This window comes from Poecilia mexicana, unplaced genomic scaffold (genome assembly GCF_051168715.1).
Source record: "Poecilia mexicana isolate PSO_F unplaced genomic scaffold, ASM5116871v1 scaffold_15, whole genome shotgun sequence".
Taxonomy (NCBI): Eukaryota; Metazoa; Chordata; class Actinopteri; order Cyprinodontiformes; family Poeciliidae; genus Poecilia; species Poecilia mexicana.
Window position 1 is genome coordinate 19,050,408 of NW_028263384.1, and position 18,403 is coordinate 19,068,810.

Genomic DNA, 18,403 nt, shown 5'->3' on the forward strand with positions numbered 1-18,403 from the left:
GAACAAAATTAATGATTTCAATGTTTTTGATCTATTAACTTTCCAGTAAAACTATTTATTAGAATTCACCTGCATTTTATGAAGATTAAATCCACTTAGTACTTATGAAAAATATATTAATTTAAAATGTACCAGTCCTACCAGATCCAATTTAACAATTAGCATAGACTTTTAATCTTGTTTCATGTAATATGTTTTGATCACAGTTTAAGCACACAAATTGTATTATCACATCTCACTTGAAACAAAAATAACAGTAATGCAGACATGTAAAAAGATTTCCCTGCAAATAAACTGTACACAAATAATAAAAAAAATATACAAGGCATAAAGACAAAGTCTTCACAAAAGAACTCGTCTTATGAAATAAAATCTGGCGTGCATCTTTAAGTGTGTTCCTAATCTCTCTTCTGTCTTCAGGTGTCTTAAAGACATACTCCCAGCAGGATGTTGCCACCTGCTTCCACAAAATTTCCAATAACTGCTCAGAAAGAAGCACAAGGGGATGTCATTAGCATTAGAACCCCAGCAAGGAACTCACAGTAAGGGAGCAAAGGATGCAGGTGCAAGCTGCACCACACTGATCATAAGTACATTTGTAGATGGAAAGAATGGAGCAGTTGTATAAATTTTTGGATCTCTTAGTCCACAGATTGTGTTTTTTTATCACTTTTGATTGAACAGGTGTTCATATTTTCCTCAGGTGGTTTAATATCTTTTGACTTTTTTTTTTCACAGTTTTTGTTACAGAGCGGCTCTTACAGTACGTGTGTATGCGTGAGCACTTCTCGGAAACAATTTTCACCTGCTGAATAATGTGCATCTGTTTCTGTGACCTGTACCTGAGGTTCACAAGTGACACAGACGCCAAACATCACAACTACAAAATAAGGAGGCCAAAAGTATTCAGGTTCCAAGCACCTGTTTTTTTTCCCCACAAAGATTTTACCCATACATGTATTGTGTGTCACCGAGCAACAAGTCACTGCCCTCTTAGTTTTCAATTTATATTCCGACGTGGTTTAATAAACATACAGCCACATGAAAAGAGGATGGAACTAAAATAGCCAAAACTGAACCCTTGACAAAAATCCCCATTCATCCTATTATGTTGCGGCAGTGCAACCTAGGGATACCAATACAATGAGCAGAGCTGTGCGAACTCCCGATGACCCCGGCACAATGTGATTCAAAAGGATACTGCAGTAACGCATATTCATCATGCAGATAATTGCATGGCTCACACTGTCCCACATGACAAGCCAATGTGACCACCGACTCTTAATTGGGATTCTTAAAGCTATTCATATTCCAATATTCATGGTGCCCTTTCTCATTTCCTGTTTAATAAATGCAACTGTTAATTGATAGTGTCACAACACAATGAAGGAGACATTTAGAGTGGCTATTTCCTAGATTACCAAAGGTGAAAGAGCATCATGCGCAGTTAATGCGTACTTAAAAAGACGAGCCAAATTGCTGGAAAGTGGAGAGTGATGGCAGACTGATTAGGCCGACTATTGGAGATAAAAAAAAGATGTAAGGGAATTGTTCTTCTGCTTGTTGACTAAATAAATGGTCGGGAAAAGAAAGTGCTTTACAAAAACATAGTTGCTTTAGGATTGCAGCACATTCAAAAGTTAGACTTATTCATAGATTTCTCTATTTTCCATTCAGGAAATCTTTGATGAGACATAAAATTATGGATGACCAAATTGTTGTGTCGTTTCAACAACCGCACCCTGACATTATCATAGTATTAGCATGTAAAAGGAATGTGTCAAACAGTGACTGTGACAAATTCATGGATGCAAATGGTTTTGATACAGCTAAGATTGCAGGTGAAAGCTCCCATTTTGTCGTTTTTGTCAGGTGGTGCAGCTAATTTCACACATACAGAGAACATAAAACTAAATTTGTGTCTAAGAGCTAGAAGTATTCTTTTATTGTCATGGAATAACTGACAATAACTCTGTTTATGCATAAAAAGGTCTGCAACGGTATATTTTTTGCCTATTATGACACTTTTACTAGTACAATGAAACAAAACAATAAAACTGAGAGACATAAAGGCAAATCTCTGGTCTCAGAAATGCCATATAGCTCAATACAACAAAAAATGTCAAACATGATGTAATGTAATATGTGATGACTCTTTCAGAATTGTGTTGTAGATTATGTTTTGAAAAACAGAACCTGCACATAATTTTGTTGCAGTTCATGTTTTCCATGAAGTATTAGAAAAGCGTATGCAGTTGAAGTGAATATGCCTGTGAGCATTGAGACAGAAGGCAGAAAACACACGAGGTCACGTTAGCTTCATTCATTGCTAATAGTTACGTAAGACCCTCCCACCCACTTTTTATGCATGATGCAGGCTGCATCATGTTCCCAAATAAAATATTTAACAAAAAATAGAAAAATGTATAAATTGTTTAATTGTGAATTCATATTTATTTATCGACTAATGAAGTAATCTGAGGACAAGCTGTGGTTCAGTTGAGACAGAGCAGTGACAGCCATACTGAAATGAACCAGGCAAAAGCTTGATACAGTGTGAAGGACACTTCATATTGTCCCTTAGACAAAGACAGCCCCATCCTAACCTAAGGGAAAACAGCCAACAAATATACTTTGTCTGCAAAAGAATTTAGAGCCCTTGGACCTTTTTTACACTGGATTTTATTGTATCAAAATAGCTAATTTCAGCATATTTTATTAGGATTTAATTTGATAAACACAGAGGAGTGCATAATTGTAAAATGGAAGAAAAATTGTGTGTGATTATCAACAATTTTGGATGTGGGGTACGCATTTTGTATCTAGCCCCCCTAAATCTAATACTTCTAGATAAACTTCTTTCTTCAAAATGTACCCCACTAGTAAACAGAGTTCACCTATGTGTAGTTTAATCATAACTACTCTGTGCATCAGTGAAAGCATCAGATGTCAATTATAAACCATTAGTCAACAAAAACATAATCAAGATAAAGGAACACCAGAGCTCGACGACAGAACATGTTTGTATAAAAAAAAAATAGTAGAGAAGGAAAAAGCGAAACTCTCATTTCCATACCTGGCAGGGTGCTAAATGTGTGACCATAACCGTTCATGTTCTTATAAGATGGGGGAGGGGGGGGGAATCAGGTTACTGCTATAAAGTGTTGGTTCCCACAAAACAAACTACCTCTGCCGATCCTGTCATAGCGATTATACAGTGAGAAAAAAAACAAACAAAAAAAAAACATTAGGTTATGCAGCAACATCATTTCTTACCACTTTGTCTGGTGCAGGTGAATATTGTAAATAAGGTGTAATCAGTCACAGGCGGTTCCTATTCCTAGATTCATTTTTCTGCAGCACGCGTTATCATGTAGAAATGAATTTTCAGGGACACTGTCTCACGTTCGTGTTGGTTTTTACATTCCAGCGCCTTAAATAATCTGTTTGGGCTAAAAGGTGACCTGGTACTGTACCTGACACATGTTCCTCCGTTGCGGCAGGGAAGGTGTTGGCAGACAGGCGGGTCACAGTTCTTGATGTTCCTCCCCTTCACTGCTTCACCCACCAGGTCAATCTCCTTTGAGTTGACCTGGAATTCCTTGATGCAGCCAATGAATCTCCTCTTTTCTTTTCCTCTCTCATCATGAAGCTCCCAGAGGGATGAAACATCCCCAAGAAATATAGGTCCAAAGGATGTCTGCAAAAAAAAAAAAAAAAAAGTCAGAGAGCTGATTTATCCTTAAATAAATCAGTCTCTGAAGTTAGGAACAGTTTGGATGCAACAGTACATAACATAATCAATTTAACATTAAAATGAGATTGATTTATATTAATATGAAATGTGTAAGACGGCATCTAGAACCTACTGCTAGATTCAACGCTAATATAATGTGGAAAATAATCACAATACTGTTAACTAAATTCACTTTCTGAACCTATCGGCACAGAATTATAATTTTGAATCCGTAAATCCATCCTGTAAGCGTTTTAAGTTCTTTAAGTTAGCATGTAAGCAGTCTCATCCTCTGTAAGTAGATGATTTGGATTTTCCAGGGTATTTTTTGACTTGTTGTTAAATGTTTAGATCAGTATTTTTCAGTTAACAAGCAATAAAGGAGTTTCACAACTGCATATGTCTAGAGAGAGAGAGAGAGAAATAAAAACAAAAACATTACTTGCTAACTTTCATGTGACATTTAAATAGTATTAATTGTGATAAATTTCAGGAACTCACAGCTTATTCTACCATAACCTTTTGCTTAATGAGTGAAATTAATTCTGCTGCCAAAACGGAGCTACATAATTTGGGTAAATAATCCTGTTGGAGTTCAGTTAAAAAGGTTTTATTCTCAGTGAGGGTTCAGGTATATTGTTTTTTTTTTATAGATATGTTTGTCCATGCTAAATAAAATAGAACTAAACCAAAATATAATTACTGAGCCTGCCTTTATATTACGTTTGAAACAATTCAGATTTTTAAGAAGTTTATGTTTTTTGACAGGACATTCAATGCTGATGTTGCATAAATGTTTATTATTGTGGAATAAAACTCACAGGAATAAAGATTGTTTAGGGAATTAAGGAATTAGAGAACTTTAGGTCCAAACCCGACGAGGCGTTTTTTTTAATTTTTTTAATAATACTAAAAATATTATCTGAATGAATAATGTTTGAATGATATTTCTAAATTTATAGATAATGCTGCTGTTTATAAAAGACTTGAAATAATGTTCTCTTTTAGCTAATTCTGAGGTAAAAACACGCTGAAACTTCTTTACTGGATTATGTATTTTTTTGTTTCGTTTATTAGCCACTATAAATTACCACCAGTTCTGTCTTTGCATCCAGTTTCACAACAGCAAGGGCATGCAAACCTCTCTTAGCACACATTTAGCACCCACAAATAAAGCTATTCAGGACTTTGTGGTAGAAAGCAAAGTTCAAGGTCCCATAAATTATGTCAAGTCTTCCAGGTGCTCAAGTGACTAACCTGCTCCAGACCATCATGTTTAACAATCAGTTTAAATATTTCTGAAATGCCTTATTGCCATGTTTTTTTTTCAAGAGATTGCATATTCCAGAAAATAAAATTTTATTTCATCAGTCCACACATTCTAATATTTTCACAAACATCCATTCTTTTGTGTGTGTGTTTGGTTAGCTGTGGCTTTCGCCTCTGAACTCTCCCATGGATGCTGTTTTTGCCCAAACTTTTTCTTTCTGATGAATTCCAAACAGTGTCATTAACTGAGGCATGTGAGGCCTGTTGTGCTTTAGAAGCTGTTTTGGGTTCTTTTGTGACCTCTTGGATGTGGCATTGAAGCTCTCTTGGTTCCACGTTTTCTCCATCGGAGGATAATGACTTTTGCTGATTTTTCCTAGAGACCCCAAGCCTTAAAAAGTGCTTCATAACAGTTTCAAAACTGAAAGATGTAACTAACTTTGTTTCTTTTTTGTCCTGATGTCTTTCAAGCTATCTAATATTGAAAGATGGGTTGTATGCAGGTGATTTTTTTGTTTTGTGAAACTGGACTAATTGCTACAAAACTGTAGTTAATGATAAAGATTTCACTCATTTTTTACATTGAGTTTTGTTATTATGAATAGCTTTTTCTCCCTTGAAAAAAAGAAAGCCATTTTCCAATAATGTATAATCTGAAAAGAAATGTGTAATGTGCAAATTAGTTTTTACAGCACTGCAACTAAAAGAATACAAATATGTGCTCTTTTAGAGAAATTAATAAAAAGTGTCCTCAGGAAGAAATTTAAACAAGTCAGTGTATATTCTAAAGTTTTAATAATGAATAGATACAATACCAGTTCATCTCCTGAATCTTTATACTGTGTTTACACTTGAATGATTTATAAGTCAATCTTAAGTAACTCAATAAAAGTAAACCTTGCTCTCAATACTCTGAAGTACAAAAAGAGACTTTGAGCTGACTAAAAAATATAAATATATAAATATAAAAAAAAAAACAGAAGCCACTCAGAAAAAAATTAAGAGCTATTTCTCTAGATCAATACAAACACTACAATAACAAATATTTTTTTGGTCACAATGCAATACTGGATAAACTTTCTGTTATAAATATTATAGAAAAAATTCAGTCAATATCAAAATAAAAGTATAAAACATACTACATATCTGCACAGTAAAGTTTAAATATGAATTTACCTTTTGTACTCCTTCTACTTCCATGTTCTTTTCCATCATAATTTAGACATTCTCAGAAATTATGCCATTTTTTTTTATCTACCTCTCTATCAAATATAACAGTTCAATTTCATAACTGCCACCACAAAATCTGAGCAGTCACGTCAGTATTTATGTATTTATAGTGCTTTCAAAATGCCAATTATCATTTTATGCAGCCGGCTGAGCGAAAGTGATGGACAGCTGCAGAGGAGTCGTTTCATGGAGGGACAGTTAAGTGTTGGGCCACATAATCATTGAGGGTGTTGGTTTAATGCAAACGTTTGGTGGCAAAACTGCTGCTTATCTGAAAACCAATACAGACGACATGGATGACAGGGATCATGGGAGCACCTATTGTACTGTCAACACATTGGGGAGCCCCTGAGAGTATCTTTAACAAAGCTTAAGAGTCACATAAACTAAGCTGCGATGCTGGGAAACATTTACAATGAGCAACGCTTTATTTGTGTGATACAATCTACAATGAGCTGCTAGAGTTGCATAATGACGGTGGGGTGCAGAATGAATTCATGGCCCCTTCCAATGTGTTTACCATGTTTATGAGACGAGTCCATTCGAAATGCTCACTTATGCAATATTCATGACTTTGTAAGTGGACCAACAGCGACTGAGTTCACGAGAGCCATATGCTCATTTTTGAATTTTGTTTTAAAGTAGCATTTTTGGCTACACAGACACAATGCTGCATGGCTAACCAGTTATCTTCTGTACTGGGAAATATAGCAGATACTTTCACATGCAAGGTCTTTTATGTTCTTGGAGCAAAAATCTTGATTTCAGTACTATAAAGGGAAAACACAGTTTGGGGATACATTTTTCTCCAACAGTGACCTCAAAGACAGGTCTCTCACTCTCTCAAGTGAACAGGAATTATATTAACACTGTCACTGTGATTACAGTGTATATTACATCCTTGGATTAATTCAGTTTTACGGTTTAGTAAACAGTTCCGTGCCATTTTTGAATAAAATAACATAGCCACAGATAAGACAGCCCAATGTACAGCAAACATATTGTGATAGCAACATCAGTGTGAAGATTATTATCACCAAGAGTATTATAATTCTTTCACAAAACTGCCATAAGTTCAGACTTTGAATGCCAGATATACAGTAAGAAGCCTTTTGGTGGTCAATATACATGTTACAGATAACCAGACCTGATGCATATCATAGTTTTAAAGATGCTGAAAGCTGTAGAGAGTTTAAAAAAACAGCTTCTATATTTCAACTAATATTAGCATTGAGTTATTTTCTCATGTGGTGCAGCCCTGGCCAAGAGATATGTGACAAGTATAATGATTCTGTGGCAGGGGTAGAGCCAGTTCATGAATAAACACTTGAAACTAGTTGTTCACTGAAAGCTTTCTATAAGCATTAGTAACAAAACCAGCTAAGGGGCTTCTTTTATTTCAAATTGTGAATAGGATGTCCTTTTAAAGTGCATTTGTAGGCATACTATAAAGAGCTTTCACAAGTAATGCAATACAATAAATCACTACTGTATTAGAAATGGATATAACTCCAGTCTGAATCGGAATGTGTTTGAATCGGAATGGGGAGAATTATAGAAATTTGAAGTGAGTTAGATTCAGTGTAACTGGGCATAATTTAAACTTGTTTGTACTGTGAAGTGAATGTGATCTCAGGTTGAGTATTTGCTGCAAAGTTAATTCCTCAGTGCAATCTGCTGGGCCTACATAGATATTTTTTTTGTGGTAGAGATGGACTGATCAGAAAACGTGTGGCTGATTCTTGATCTCAGATTTTGCAAATCTCACAATTTCTACTTTTAGCATAAATGAGAATTTATAAGATTGAAAGTGAATTGTGATATTGCAGAACTGCATATCTCTGCCTCACTGGAAATCTAATGCATCTGTAAAAATAAAAACAAAAAAATGAGGCACATCTCAAATTGAGGATGTTACATTTTTTGTACAACATTCTTTTAAATAAATGACAACTTTGATAAAATAAATATTATAGAGTAAAAAAAAGTAAGTCTTTCACAAATGAAAATTTGTAGGAAAATCACTTTCCTTTCTGCAAGCTTCTGTTTTTAAAACAGCTAAGTCCTTTTCTCTCAGTAACAATTTCCACACTAAGAAGTGTTGTTTTTTGTTGTATTGAAATGTCGAAGATTGATTTGTATCAACTTTTGACTAAATTAAATTCTGTATAGTTGAGATGGCATTTAATATCAATTAGTATTATGCAAACCAGCTGAATTAAACTGAAATTGCTCAAAATGACTAGAATGCTAGTCATTTTGCACTATATCAATAAAAATTAGATGAAAAGATTAGCTGGTTTGAAAGGCTCATTTTGACAACATAACTATTCTATGCATGAGTGGACTCCAAGAGATATTAGATTTATATATGATATAAATCTATACAAATGTATAAATCTAATATCAATATATTGGAATAATATGTCATTAATGTCATTTTGTCGAGTACTCGACCCAATGTCTCTTCTTCACATCTACACACTGTGGTAATCTGAGCAAGCAAAGGTTATCTGTCAGTCTACCTGCTAATTGCAACACAGATAGTGCTCCTGTAATTAATGAATGTGTTATAAGTTTAAGGAAAATTCAAAAAAAAAAAAAAAAAAAAAAAAGGAAAGAAAGAGGATGTGAAAAAAATCATAGCATCTCAAATTAGAAGACCATAAATCATGCTGAGGGAGGGGGCATGCTGAGCCGGTGGGAAGGTTGAGTCCCTCTCTGTGCCTTTGAACGAGAAAAACAAAATTATAAATAACATATAGAGGAGTTATAGATGAAATTAATGAGCCACATCTGATTATTGAGCCTGAGCTATCTTAATGGTGCTTTCATGCCTGCTACCTTTGATCATCTATGGGGAAACATAACAGGTGCACCTACTTTTAACGAGTGTTGGCCGTTACTGGGCTGCTTTTGACAACATAAGGGCAACAAAGAAACAATTCATCGTGTTGCTGTCCTGAGTTCAATAGGTCAGTTGTTTGAACGGAGCCACCGTTGGCACGGAGGTGGTGGCAAAGTTCAGTAAAAACAAAACAAAAAAAAACAAAAAAAAAAACAATGCAGTCGCTGTTTCAGCTGCTGCCAGTAAGCATCATCTGTTTAATCAAATATGTGAGAGTGTATATCCCCAGGTTACTCTCCAACATCAATGCTTTATTTGTACCTCCTGATCATCACAAGGCATGGTAGGATAAGTGAGGCAGTGATAACCTGGCTTCATCTTAAATTCACCTGATTCAAGAAAAGGTAGGTCACAATGTGCTAAATAAAGCTAATACAAAAAAAAAACAAACAAAAAAAAAAACAACAACTCCATAGTAGAGCAGTGCAACGCTGCCCTGATGTTTTTTTTCCAAACTTTATTAAAGATTCATAAATAATCTTTAGTGAAGTTAGTACTTGTACCCACAAAGCTTGGCTATGTTAGGACAGGAGTACCTCGGATAAAACGGAAGTTGTAAAGTGAACATGCACTGTAAGTGAAGTCGGGTTTATTCCTGGAATCACTGGATTGTTTCCAATTGTCAGACCAGGATTCAAGATGATTGTGGCCTCTGAATTCAAAACAATCTGTGAAAATATCTTTCATTTGAGCAATAATAAGCCCATTAAGGAATATCCTCTTCTCTCCTCACCTCACCTCACCTCACCTCACCTCACCTCACCTCACATCACCTCACAGAATCTTAGGTTTAAGAACGAGTAAGACAGTTATGTCCAGTAATAATTTATCAGTGCATGACATTCTGATCTGATATCTCTGAACACTCTCTGAATGTACAATAGAAAATTGCCCATTGCAAGCAGTCAAATACACAGGTAATAAGCCCCCAGTGATATAAAAGCATAGGAAATGTCAAATCAATATAGATTTAAAGTATATTTTTACCTCCCCTCTCCATCTAAATATGCTAGAGTCCATGTCTTCAGGTCATCTTCATAGTTTTTGAAGTATTGATATGCAGCTATTATTAAATGCAGAAGTGAGTATTGCAAGACTGTAACACATATTTGCTTTGATTTGTAAGAATGAAAGGCCATACATAGAATTCAAGGGAAGCATTATTGGCTACAGGAAAAAGGTGGATAATTAATTAATTAAGCTGCAGAAAAGACTCTTAAAGTCTATGTTAAATCACAAAAAACTTTGTAGCCTAACAATATAACAACAGTTACAGCTTAGATCTTTTCCCCTCCACTAATTAGATGTTATTCATTTTGAATTGACCTTGTAGAATAAATCTTAATATGGCACACATTTACATTTTGAGTTATGTAAAACAAACAAAAAAAAATAGTTATCCATATATTTTATAAAACAGCAGTTGTTGCTCCAATCATGTTTTAGTTCTTTTTTTGTATCTACCACTTTGTCCATAACATGGAGGATTTTACTGTTTTTTGTATATTTTCAGTGAAGCTGAAAGACCCAGCTTTGTAACTTGGAGCTGTTTTTGAGAACTATACTATAAATGTTGTTTTTTTTTTGTTTTTTTTTTAATAGCAGGAAATAACAACAGATAAGCTAAAATCTGTAGTGCATTGATAAGTCAGTTTTATAGAAATTGACTGCTTAATCATGCATGGAAGTCATGAATGGCAATCGCTGGTCTATGACAAACCTCATGGAAAAGGGAAAGAGAGATCTGGACTTTAAGGGCAACGGTTGATGTGACTGAAGGCAGGTAAGCATACCTCTGACACAGGGTGAGACACAAGTTCCTCAAGATGCTGTGCAGTGCCATTATCTGCAGCAATTTCAATCCGACATGACCCTCCTTGTTTGCCAACAGGCAGGCTAAATCTGTTAAGAAAAAAAAAAAAAGCAGTGAGAGAGATGAGGTGATTGAGAGAGTTAGTAAGTAAGGTAGATCCAAGCAAAATCTGCGACTCACAATAAATCCAGCAAAGCATGGAAATATTCTGATGGCGAGACAGACACAGCAGTCACAGTAATGGAGCTGCTAATGTCACTATTGAGGATATACCATAAACTGACTAGGTATACATTACATACAGTTTTATGAGGATTTTTATGCAGTGGTAGATTGGCTTGGGAGCAATGGTGCGTTTATATCACTCCCCACCAGCCAAAACCCAGGAGAGACGACAAAAACAGACGATGGTTTGGATGCAAGATTTAAATAAAAAAAGAAGCACCAAAATAGGTTTCTTCTCAGCACTGCAGCGATACTTTAAATTGCTGTGTTCCTTAGAAAAAAATCTGAAATTTACATAAAGAGATAAGCAGTCATTAGCAGGTTCATTTACATGATAAAGCTACAGTGAATGACACACATTGCCACGCCAAATAAAACAGGAGTTACATTAACTTTACTAATAATTACAACAGTCATAAATACATAAACTAATCAGCCTCACAAAGACATGCAAAATGCAAACCTGTAAGAGCTTATTGTGTCACTCAGGATTAATTAATGATAAAAATGAGGGCAAAAACCATATATGCACAATAACCCTAATGAGAAGGAAGACAATTTTGTCATTTGACCTGCTGGGACTCTCTGGGGAAATATACAGTTGCACTAGTCATTAATGTTGTAGCCATAATGTTAAGTAGCTGGTCTACTTGTGTCATACTCCAACACTGACAAAGTCAAGCACTTCCCTCTCCTCGATCCATCATTGGCTTATGCTGGCGCTATACAATCATGGGCTCTCTATATTGCGACAGGTTGCGTATGGACTTCATTGTTCACATAAACTTGATTATGTGCTGGGAAGTAATTCACGCGAGGCACCTTCATCCTACAAGTTTATGCAGTGCCTGCTGCTTAAATGTGAGATAAATGACACAGCGGATCTCAAGCCTGTTTACACCTCTAATGAAAATCCAGGATTTTGTGACTTTACATAAAGTCACAAATTCAAAACCTCCAACTAATCGATTTGACATCATGTAAAACTAAAGTGAAAACAAACAGTTCCATTTGAGAAAAAATGTGCCATTTAAAACTACATAAAACTACAATTACCTGGTTGCACTACAGTGCATATAAATTGATAGTTTGAAGAAGCACTTTATGATTCTAGATTCTGGCTGTACCATTACAAAACTTTAACTTCTTGTTGACTACTGCTGCAAATTCACCTCAGGTCAATAGCCTAGAAGTTGTACGTTAAAGCCTAAAATTTTTAATTTGTTATTTGAAAAATACATCAGTAGTATTGTTCTTTAGGGGTTATCTGATGTCACAAGAAAAGTGGAAAAAGGTTTGGAATTACTCAATCTCATTTCTTCATATCACAAAAACTTGACATTTTAACAGGGTTATGTACACTTTTGAGAGCCGCTGTATGTCACCGAGCTGCTAATTTGATTCTGCAAAATCGACCATCCTGCTGCTTGTGACTGGCTGAGCGTTGATGAGGAGAAAGCCTCAAATGTGTATTTTAATAGCCAGATGGAAACAATAAGGGCAATCGCCCTCCTGTTAATTTGAAACAGCCTTCCAGGACACCTCCCTGAGGCAATCCCACACACACAACCTCAGGTAGGACTAATTACAGGTATGGAAATCACAAGAGCTCTTTTGTACACACATATCTGCATGCACACATATATTCATGCACACATGTTTAAGATTGAATACGTGAAAGGCAGCCTAATGTCCAGAGAAAAGGGAAAAGAGAGACATTACTATCCCCAGGGTGCCTGCTCCGTTTCTTCTGTCATTCTTCATACATTAGCATAACATTAACAGATCGGAAAGATATTTTAGAAAAGTATATCCTCTCCACTGAAATTCAGAAAGCAAGATGATAAGGTACAAATGAGCACATACATGCCATGAGTACACGTCTTTGTGAAGCAAAACAAACTATAGAAAGGTATGAAAAATCATAGAAATATTATAAAATGTCTGTTGCTGAAAATGTTTGATGCATATTTTAGTGGTTTGCACAGTGGGGATTATTTTTTGTGCCTGCTAATATCCCAAAAAAACAGTCTCTGCCTAAGCAAACAGGGTGACGTCTCCTGATGAGCTCTCGTCAGCACACTGAATGCTCCACTCAGCTAATTTACATTGGTCTGGCTCTAAGGAAAACTTGGCTATTTATATAGATAACTATTCTAGACTTTTTAGCCAGACAACTAAAACTATTCCTTGTGGGCTCACATTAACATCACAAACACTACAAAACGCACAATGGTTGATCCCTTCCATATATATGAATGAAAGAGAGGGGAAAGAGGCCTTTAATGGAGAGATTAAATCATCTGGAACTGGGTTTTCTTTGCTCTATTTCCCTGCTTGGTCTCAAAGGATCAACGGGAGAAATATCCCAGCTTCAGATAAACAAACAAAGACATGTAAATATTTTATTTTCTCCAGGCACACAAAACCACAATGTGGTGGAAAGCTTTTTTTCTTTTTTACATCCTCAATCATCATTTATGCATTTGTTCATCTGGCTAATGATCTAATCATAAGCAATTTGTCATCTCTAAAATCTTCATTTAGACTCGAGGTGTGTGACTAATTCAGGGCACGAGCATTTCTGTAACTTTCAGGGGCATAACCTCTGAAATATTACCTGCAATGTTAAGGGACCAGGCGATATTTTCAGCACTGCACCTTTACGCAAAGGTATTTGTTAAACCTGAGGTGGGCGTTTGTCTTTCCAATCAAATGTGCCTCCTTCACAGTCCCCTTGCAGAAAATTAGCAATGAGGGAAGAATCATCATTAAAATATTACTACTGCATAAAACATCTGAAAGTATTGGCAACAGATGGCAGTAAAACATCATGGAGCACACTGGTGCCCTTGCAGCATATTTCTCTGACTGTTGGGCTTTGGTGACACCTTTTTAGCTGTTTATCATTCTAAAAAAACATTATTTATTCCTAAAAAATGATTTGATGGAACACAACATGGTAAATTTGTAGTATTCAGATAGTTTGGCGTTTAACCAATACAAAACTATTATATTTGAAGTTAATGGTGCTTACTAGACCCTTAATGTTTATGAGCAAATTAATAATTCCTGACTCATATGTTATACATATATGATGAACACAAATACCACCTGTCACCATGCTTTTAGTCATAGCACAGCAGGCTGAACAGCTACATAAGAAGACAAAACAGAAATCACCCTTCATATGGTTAATATTTATTATTTATGAAATAAATCTCCACACCATCTAACACAAACCATCAAAAGGGAGCAATTTTGGGGGAAAAGTTTAATATATTTTTTTCCAAAGTATTTTCAAACACATATCAGACCAACATCTGCACTTTTAGTGAATGTAATCTCCGCTCCGGCTATGGTGCAGTGGCGCTCTCACACGCAGCACTGCAGCATTTGCTGCATAATTTGTGCTGTGACCGGCAAGCCTCAATTAATTTGGGCAGCCTGTGTTCTATCATTATATCTTTGGCAATACAATTAGACAGCACACAGCAAGGCTCTTGGCATTGTGGGGGTTCACAAAACAAAGCTCCAAGTGTGAGCAGGCGCGGCTGCCGACTGCCTCTCCAGTGAACCTTTTAAGAGGAGGTCTTGTCAATAAAGCGCTGAATACAGTGCAGGCGATAAACACGCCTTAACTCTGATCTGGCGTCACGCTGAGTTGATGTGTGTTTGAAAACAAAAATGCTCTATATTAAGATCAAGTGAATACACAATATGACATTAAGTCTAATGAAAATTTAAAGGAACTGAAACACAGTGTACTAACGATGTGCTGTTTGTGTATAAAAACAAAATGAGTAAGATTGTTTATCTTTGGAGAGATTTATTAACTTCTCTGTAGTAATAAATTACTCACTTTTAATTTAAGTTACCCCATACCTTATAAACCCACAGACTGAAAAGCAGTGACGACATATGGGTACCAAAGAGCCCTCTCAGCTCTCCATTAAGGAGTTTGTTATTGAAGAAGCTCACACAGATTAACAGGTGTTTTTTGAAACAGGCTGGACTTGAACCTGGTAAGCTGGATTTCTGCAGCATTAATTTAAAGAAGTCAGACTCCTGATATGTCCTAAAAATGTCTTTTCAGTTTGTTTTTTTCCCCCCTCACAGCACACGTCTGTTTTTCTTCTCTTACAGGGGCTGTTGCTATGCGACACTCACACCCACATGTGCGTTTTTACATTGAAAACTTACTCAATGGTCAATGAACAGCAGCGGTAAATAACCAAATTCCATGGGTAAATTAAGTGCACGCGCTATTTCTAAACCGGTCAACGGAATGCTTGGTATCACTCGGTGTTTAAATTAACATGATTGTGCTGTCTTGTAGGAACATGCTGTTTCAGGGGTAATAAGACTTGAAGCAAGGATTGAGGCTGTTATTTATAACAAAAAGCTATTACTGCAAGCCTAATGGGAGTCTGTAAAGAAATGCATTTACCATGCAGGGAGACTCTAATGACAGAAGAATCTTTATAATTGGTGCCTTTGGAACTTGACTTGTCGTCTGTAACAGGTAAAACTTCCAGGGCTTCTTTGCTTCTGCTTCATAAATCATTTACTAATATTAGATTCTGCTGATTGATCTCTGGCTCAGCAGATGCATGTGGTGCCTTTTAGGAAGACGACAATCCCCACAAAAAAAAGCTGTCTTCAACAGAAACTCTCCAAATATAATATGAGTGCAGTCTTCCTATGCTGGATGCTGAAGAAAACTACACTTGGGATTGGTTAAAATTATATTTCAACTCATTTTAGTTTAGCTTGACTCAATGCAATTCCATTCAGTTTAATTCAACTCGATCCAATTCAGTTTAAGTTCCAGTTAACTCAGAATTCAATTCAATGAACATCAGCTTAATTCCTTCTAATTCAATTCTGCTAATCCATACAGTGCAAAACAAAAACAAAATTAATGGGAAAAACTCAAAAATAAACAAACAAACAACAAAAAAAAAACAAGCACAATTCAAACCTAATCGTGTTCATTTAATTTTCAGCACACACACACACACACACACACACACACACACACACACACATATATATATATATATATATATATATATATATATATACACACACACACACATATATATATATACACACACACACACACACATTAACATTGAAACTACTAAAGCATCCAAACTACTAAGGCATCCACAAATTAAGAATAGTGTTAGAAAACTATCACATTTTTACAAAATATGTGTATTACCGGTAATTAACTTAATTAACTTGTTTGATCAAGGGAATGCAACTGAGAAATGTTCAAAGCAAAAATTATTTATCCCTCTAACACTTTAAAATCTGTTCACTAGAGTAACATTGCTGATTTGTAGAAGTTTATTAGTCCGAATAAAATATAAAGGTTAATATACAAATGTATGACTTGATAACTTTAATGAAAACTATATGAGATGATTCGAATAAATTGTTGGGTATAATATACTTGATCGTGTTTTACAGTTAATAAATAAAAACAGATTGATTTGTAATGTGACACAGTCCATGAAGTCTGAAGAGACCACGAAGAGTTTAATGCTCACAACTTATTCAGTGTCTTCAATTGCAGTGGAGTCCCTCAAACCAGCTGACGCCGAAAGACACAAAGCAAAATTCAAGAGAACAGAAGCAGACGGTCTATGGAGCTGTAACTCCAAATTTCTAATGAACTTCAGACTGCTAGATGAAGAAATAATAGAAATCTGGCTTACTCACAAATATGCACTTATGTAGAAATAAGGGCTCAATGTTTATGTGCACAATTTCATTTTGAAGTATCAAAATATGGCATTTTAAGCAAACACGGCAGGTCATACAAAAGAAAATTAATAAATCTCCTGCTTCTAATAAAGACGTGGTTCTATCACACAGTCGAAATATAGTAAATAACAGCCTGGCTTTTCATTTAAAGAGATAAAAGACTCCATTCCTTTGACTGCCGAGAAATAAAGGAGGCTGAATAATCATATCTACCAGGGACTCGCATGTGACAAGAGAATAAATGTGTTCCAGCAGAAAGCTATGTATCATCCTCATTGATCCCTAACTGTGTGTATTAAGAATGAAAATTACTCTAGCAGTGAATGTCAGGCACAACAGGTTTCAACCAAATAATGGACGCAGCCTCACAAAATGACCAGGGGAGCATTTGGAGTCTGCCACTCTGGAAATTTAATCTTTGCAGTATAGCCCCAAAATGTCCCTGAAGAAAAGAAAACTTCCCGACATCAAAACGCTAGCCAACAGTAAACATGTCCTCCCCAAATGAAAAATGACACAGCCTCCCCCACCCCACAGACTCCTCTCTGCGAATTGATATGACAGCACAGGGCATTTCAAGAGTGCTCTTTTTTTCTCTTGGTGTCTTTAAACTATTTTTTGTTCAAAATAAAGCCAAACACACACAAACACAAAATTTCTGAAGAAAATTTATATAATCTAAAGCTGTTGTGTTGTGCTTCTTTCCATTAGTATCGAGTTTCCTACATTGCCTAAAGATATTCATATAGTTCTTTAGCAGTGGCGGCTGGCCAATAGAGGGCACAAGGGCGCCGCCCCACCACTTGCAACATTACCTTGAATAAGACAAAAAACAAATTTGATAGAAATTAAATAACAAATTAAAAATATTTTTGAAATATATGCATATATTTTTTAGTTGTGTAAGATAAACATTTTATAGTTCATGATGAGTAAACTTATTGGTGACATATTTCCGCCCTCGGGCGCAAAAAAAAGTCATTAAAAGTTGCTTCAGCACAAGAGATATGACCATTCTGGGGCGCCCCTCTCCTGCGCCTAGACTTGAATGCAGTTTGATTTGCATCTCAGCACCCTCCTGCCACTGGGCCGACGGTGGGGCTGCCTGTCATAAAATTTGCCTGACTGACAGATCGAGCAGTGGGAATTGGAGACGATCGACTGGAGAAGCAAAATGGAGCAAGAGAAACTAATTAATTCAGTGAAGTCACTTAAAACAATACCCTTTGAGAGAAGAACATTTTAGGAGAAGCCAGAGGTGAAAGAGCTGGGATCGGATCAGCCAAACATCACAACAGGGCTTAGCTAAGTGCATGTGGCGAGGCTGATGCTGAACACTATTCTTGTAGCCAAATACTAAATCCTACTGGCAGAAAAAAACTAAATCTTTTCTTAGTGTGATGTCTACTTTTGACTGTCTTATTTTTGTTTTACAAAAATTTCA

The 18,403-nt window shown here is 35.9% G+C and overlaps 1 protein-coding gene across 1 annotated transcript in view; it reads right to left on the reverse strand.

The window, feature by feature from the left end:
- Window positions 1–18,403, reverse strand: part of eys (EGF-like photoreceptor maintenance factor) — a 183,479-nt gene that overhangs the window by 27,032 nt on the left and 138,044 nt on the right. The window contains exons 41-42 of the mRNA XM_088012971.1: window positions 10,937–11,045; window positions 3,477–3,700 (exon numbers count right to left, since the gene is read on the reverse strand). Coding sequence (XP_087869097.1) covers window positions 3,477–3,700; window positions 10,937–11,045 — 333 coding nt within the window. The remainder of the gene's footprint in view (window positions 1–3,476; window positions 3,701–10,936; window positions 11,046–18,403) is intronic.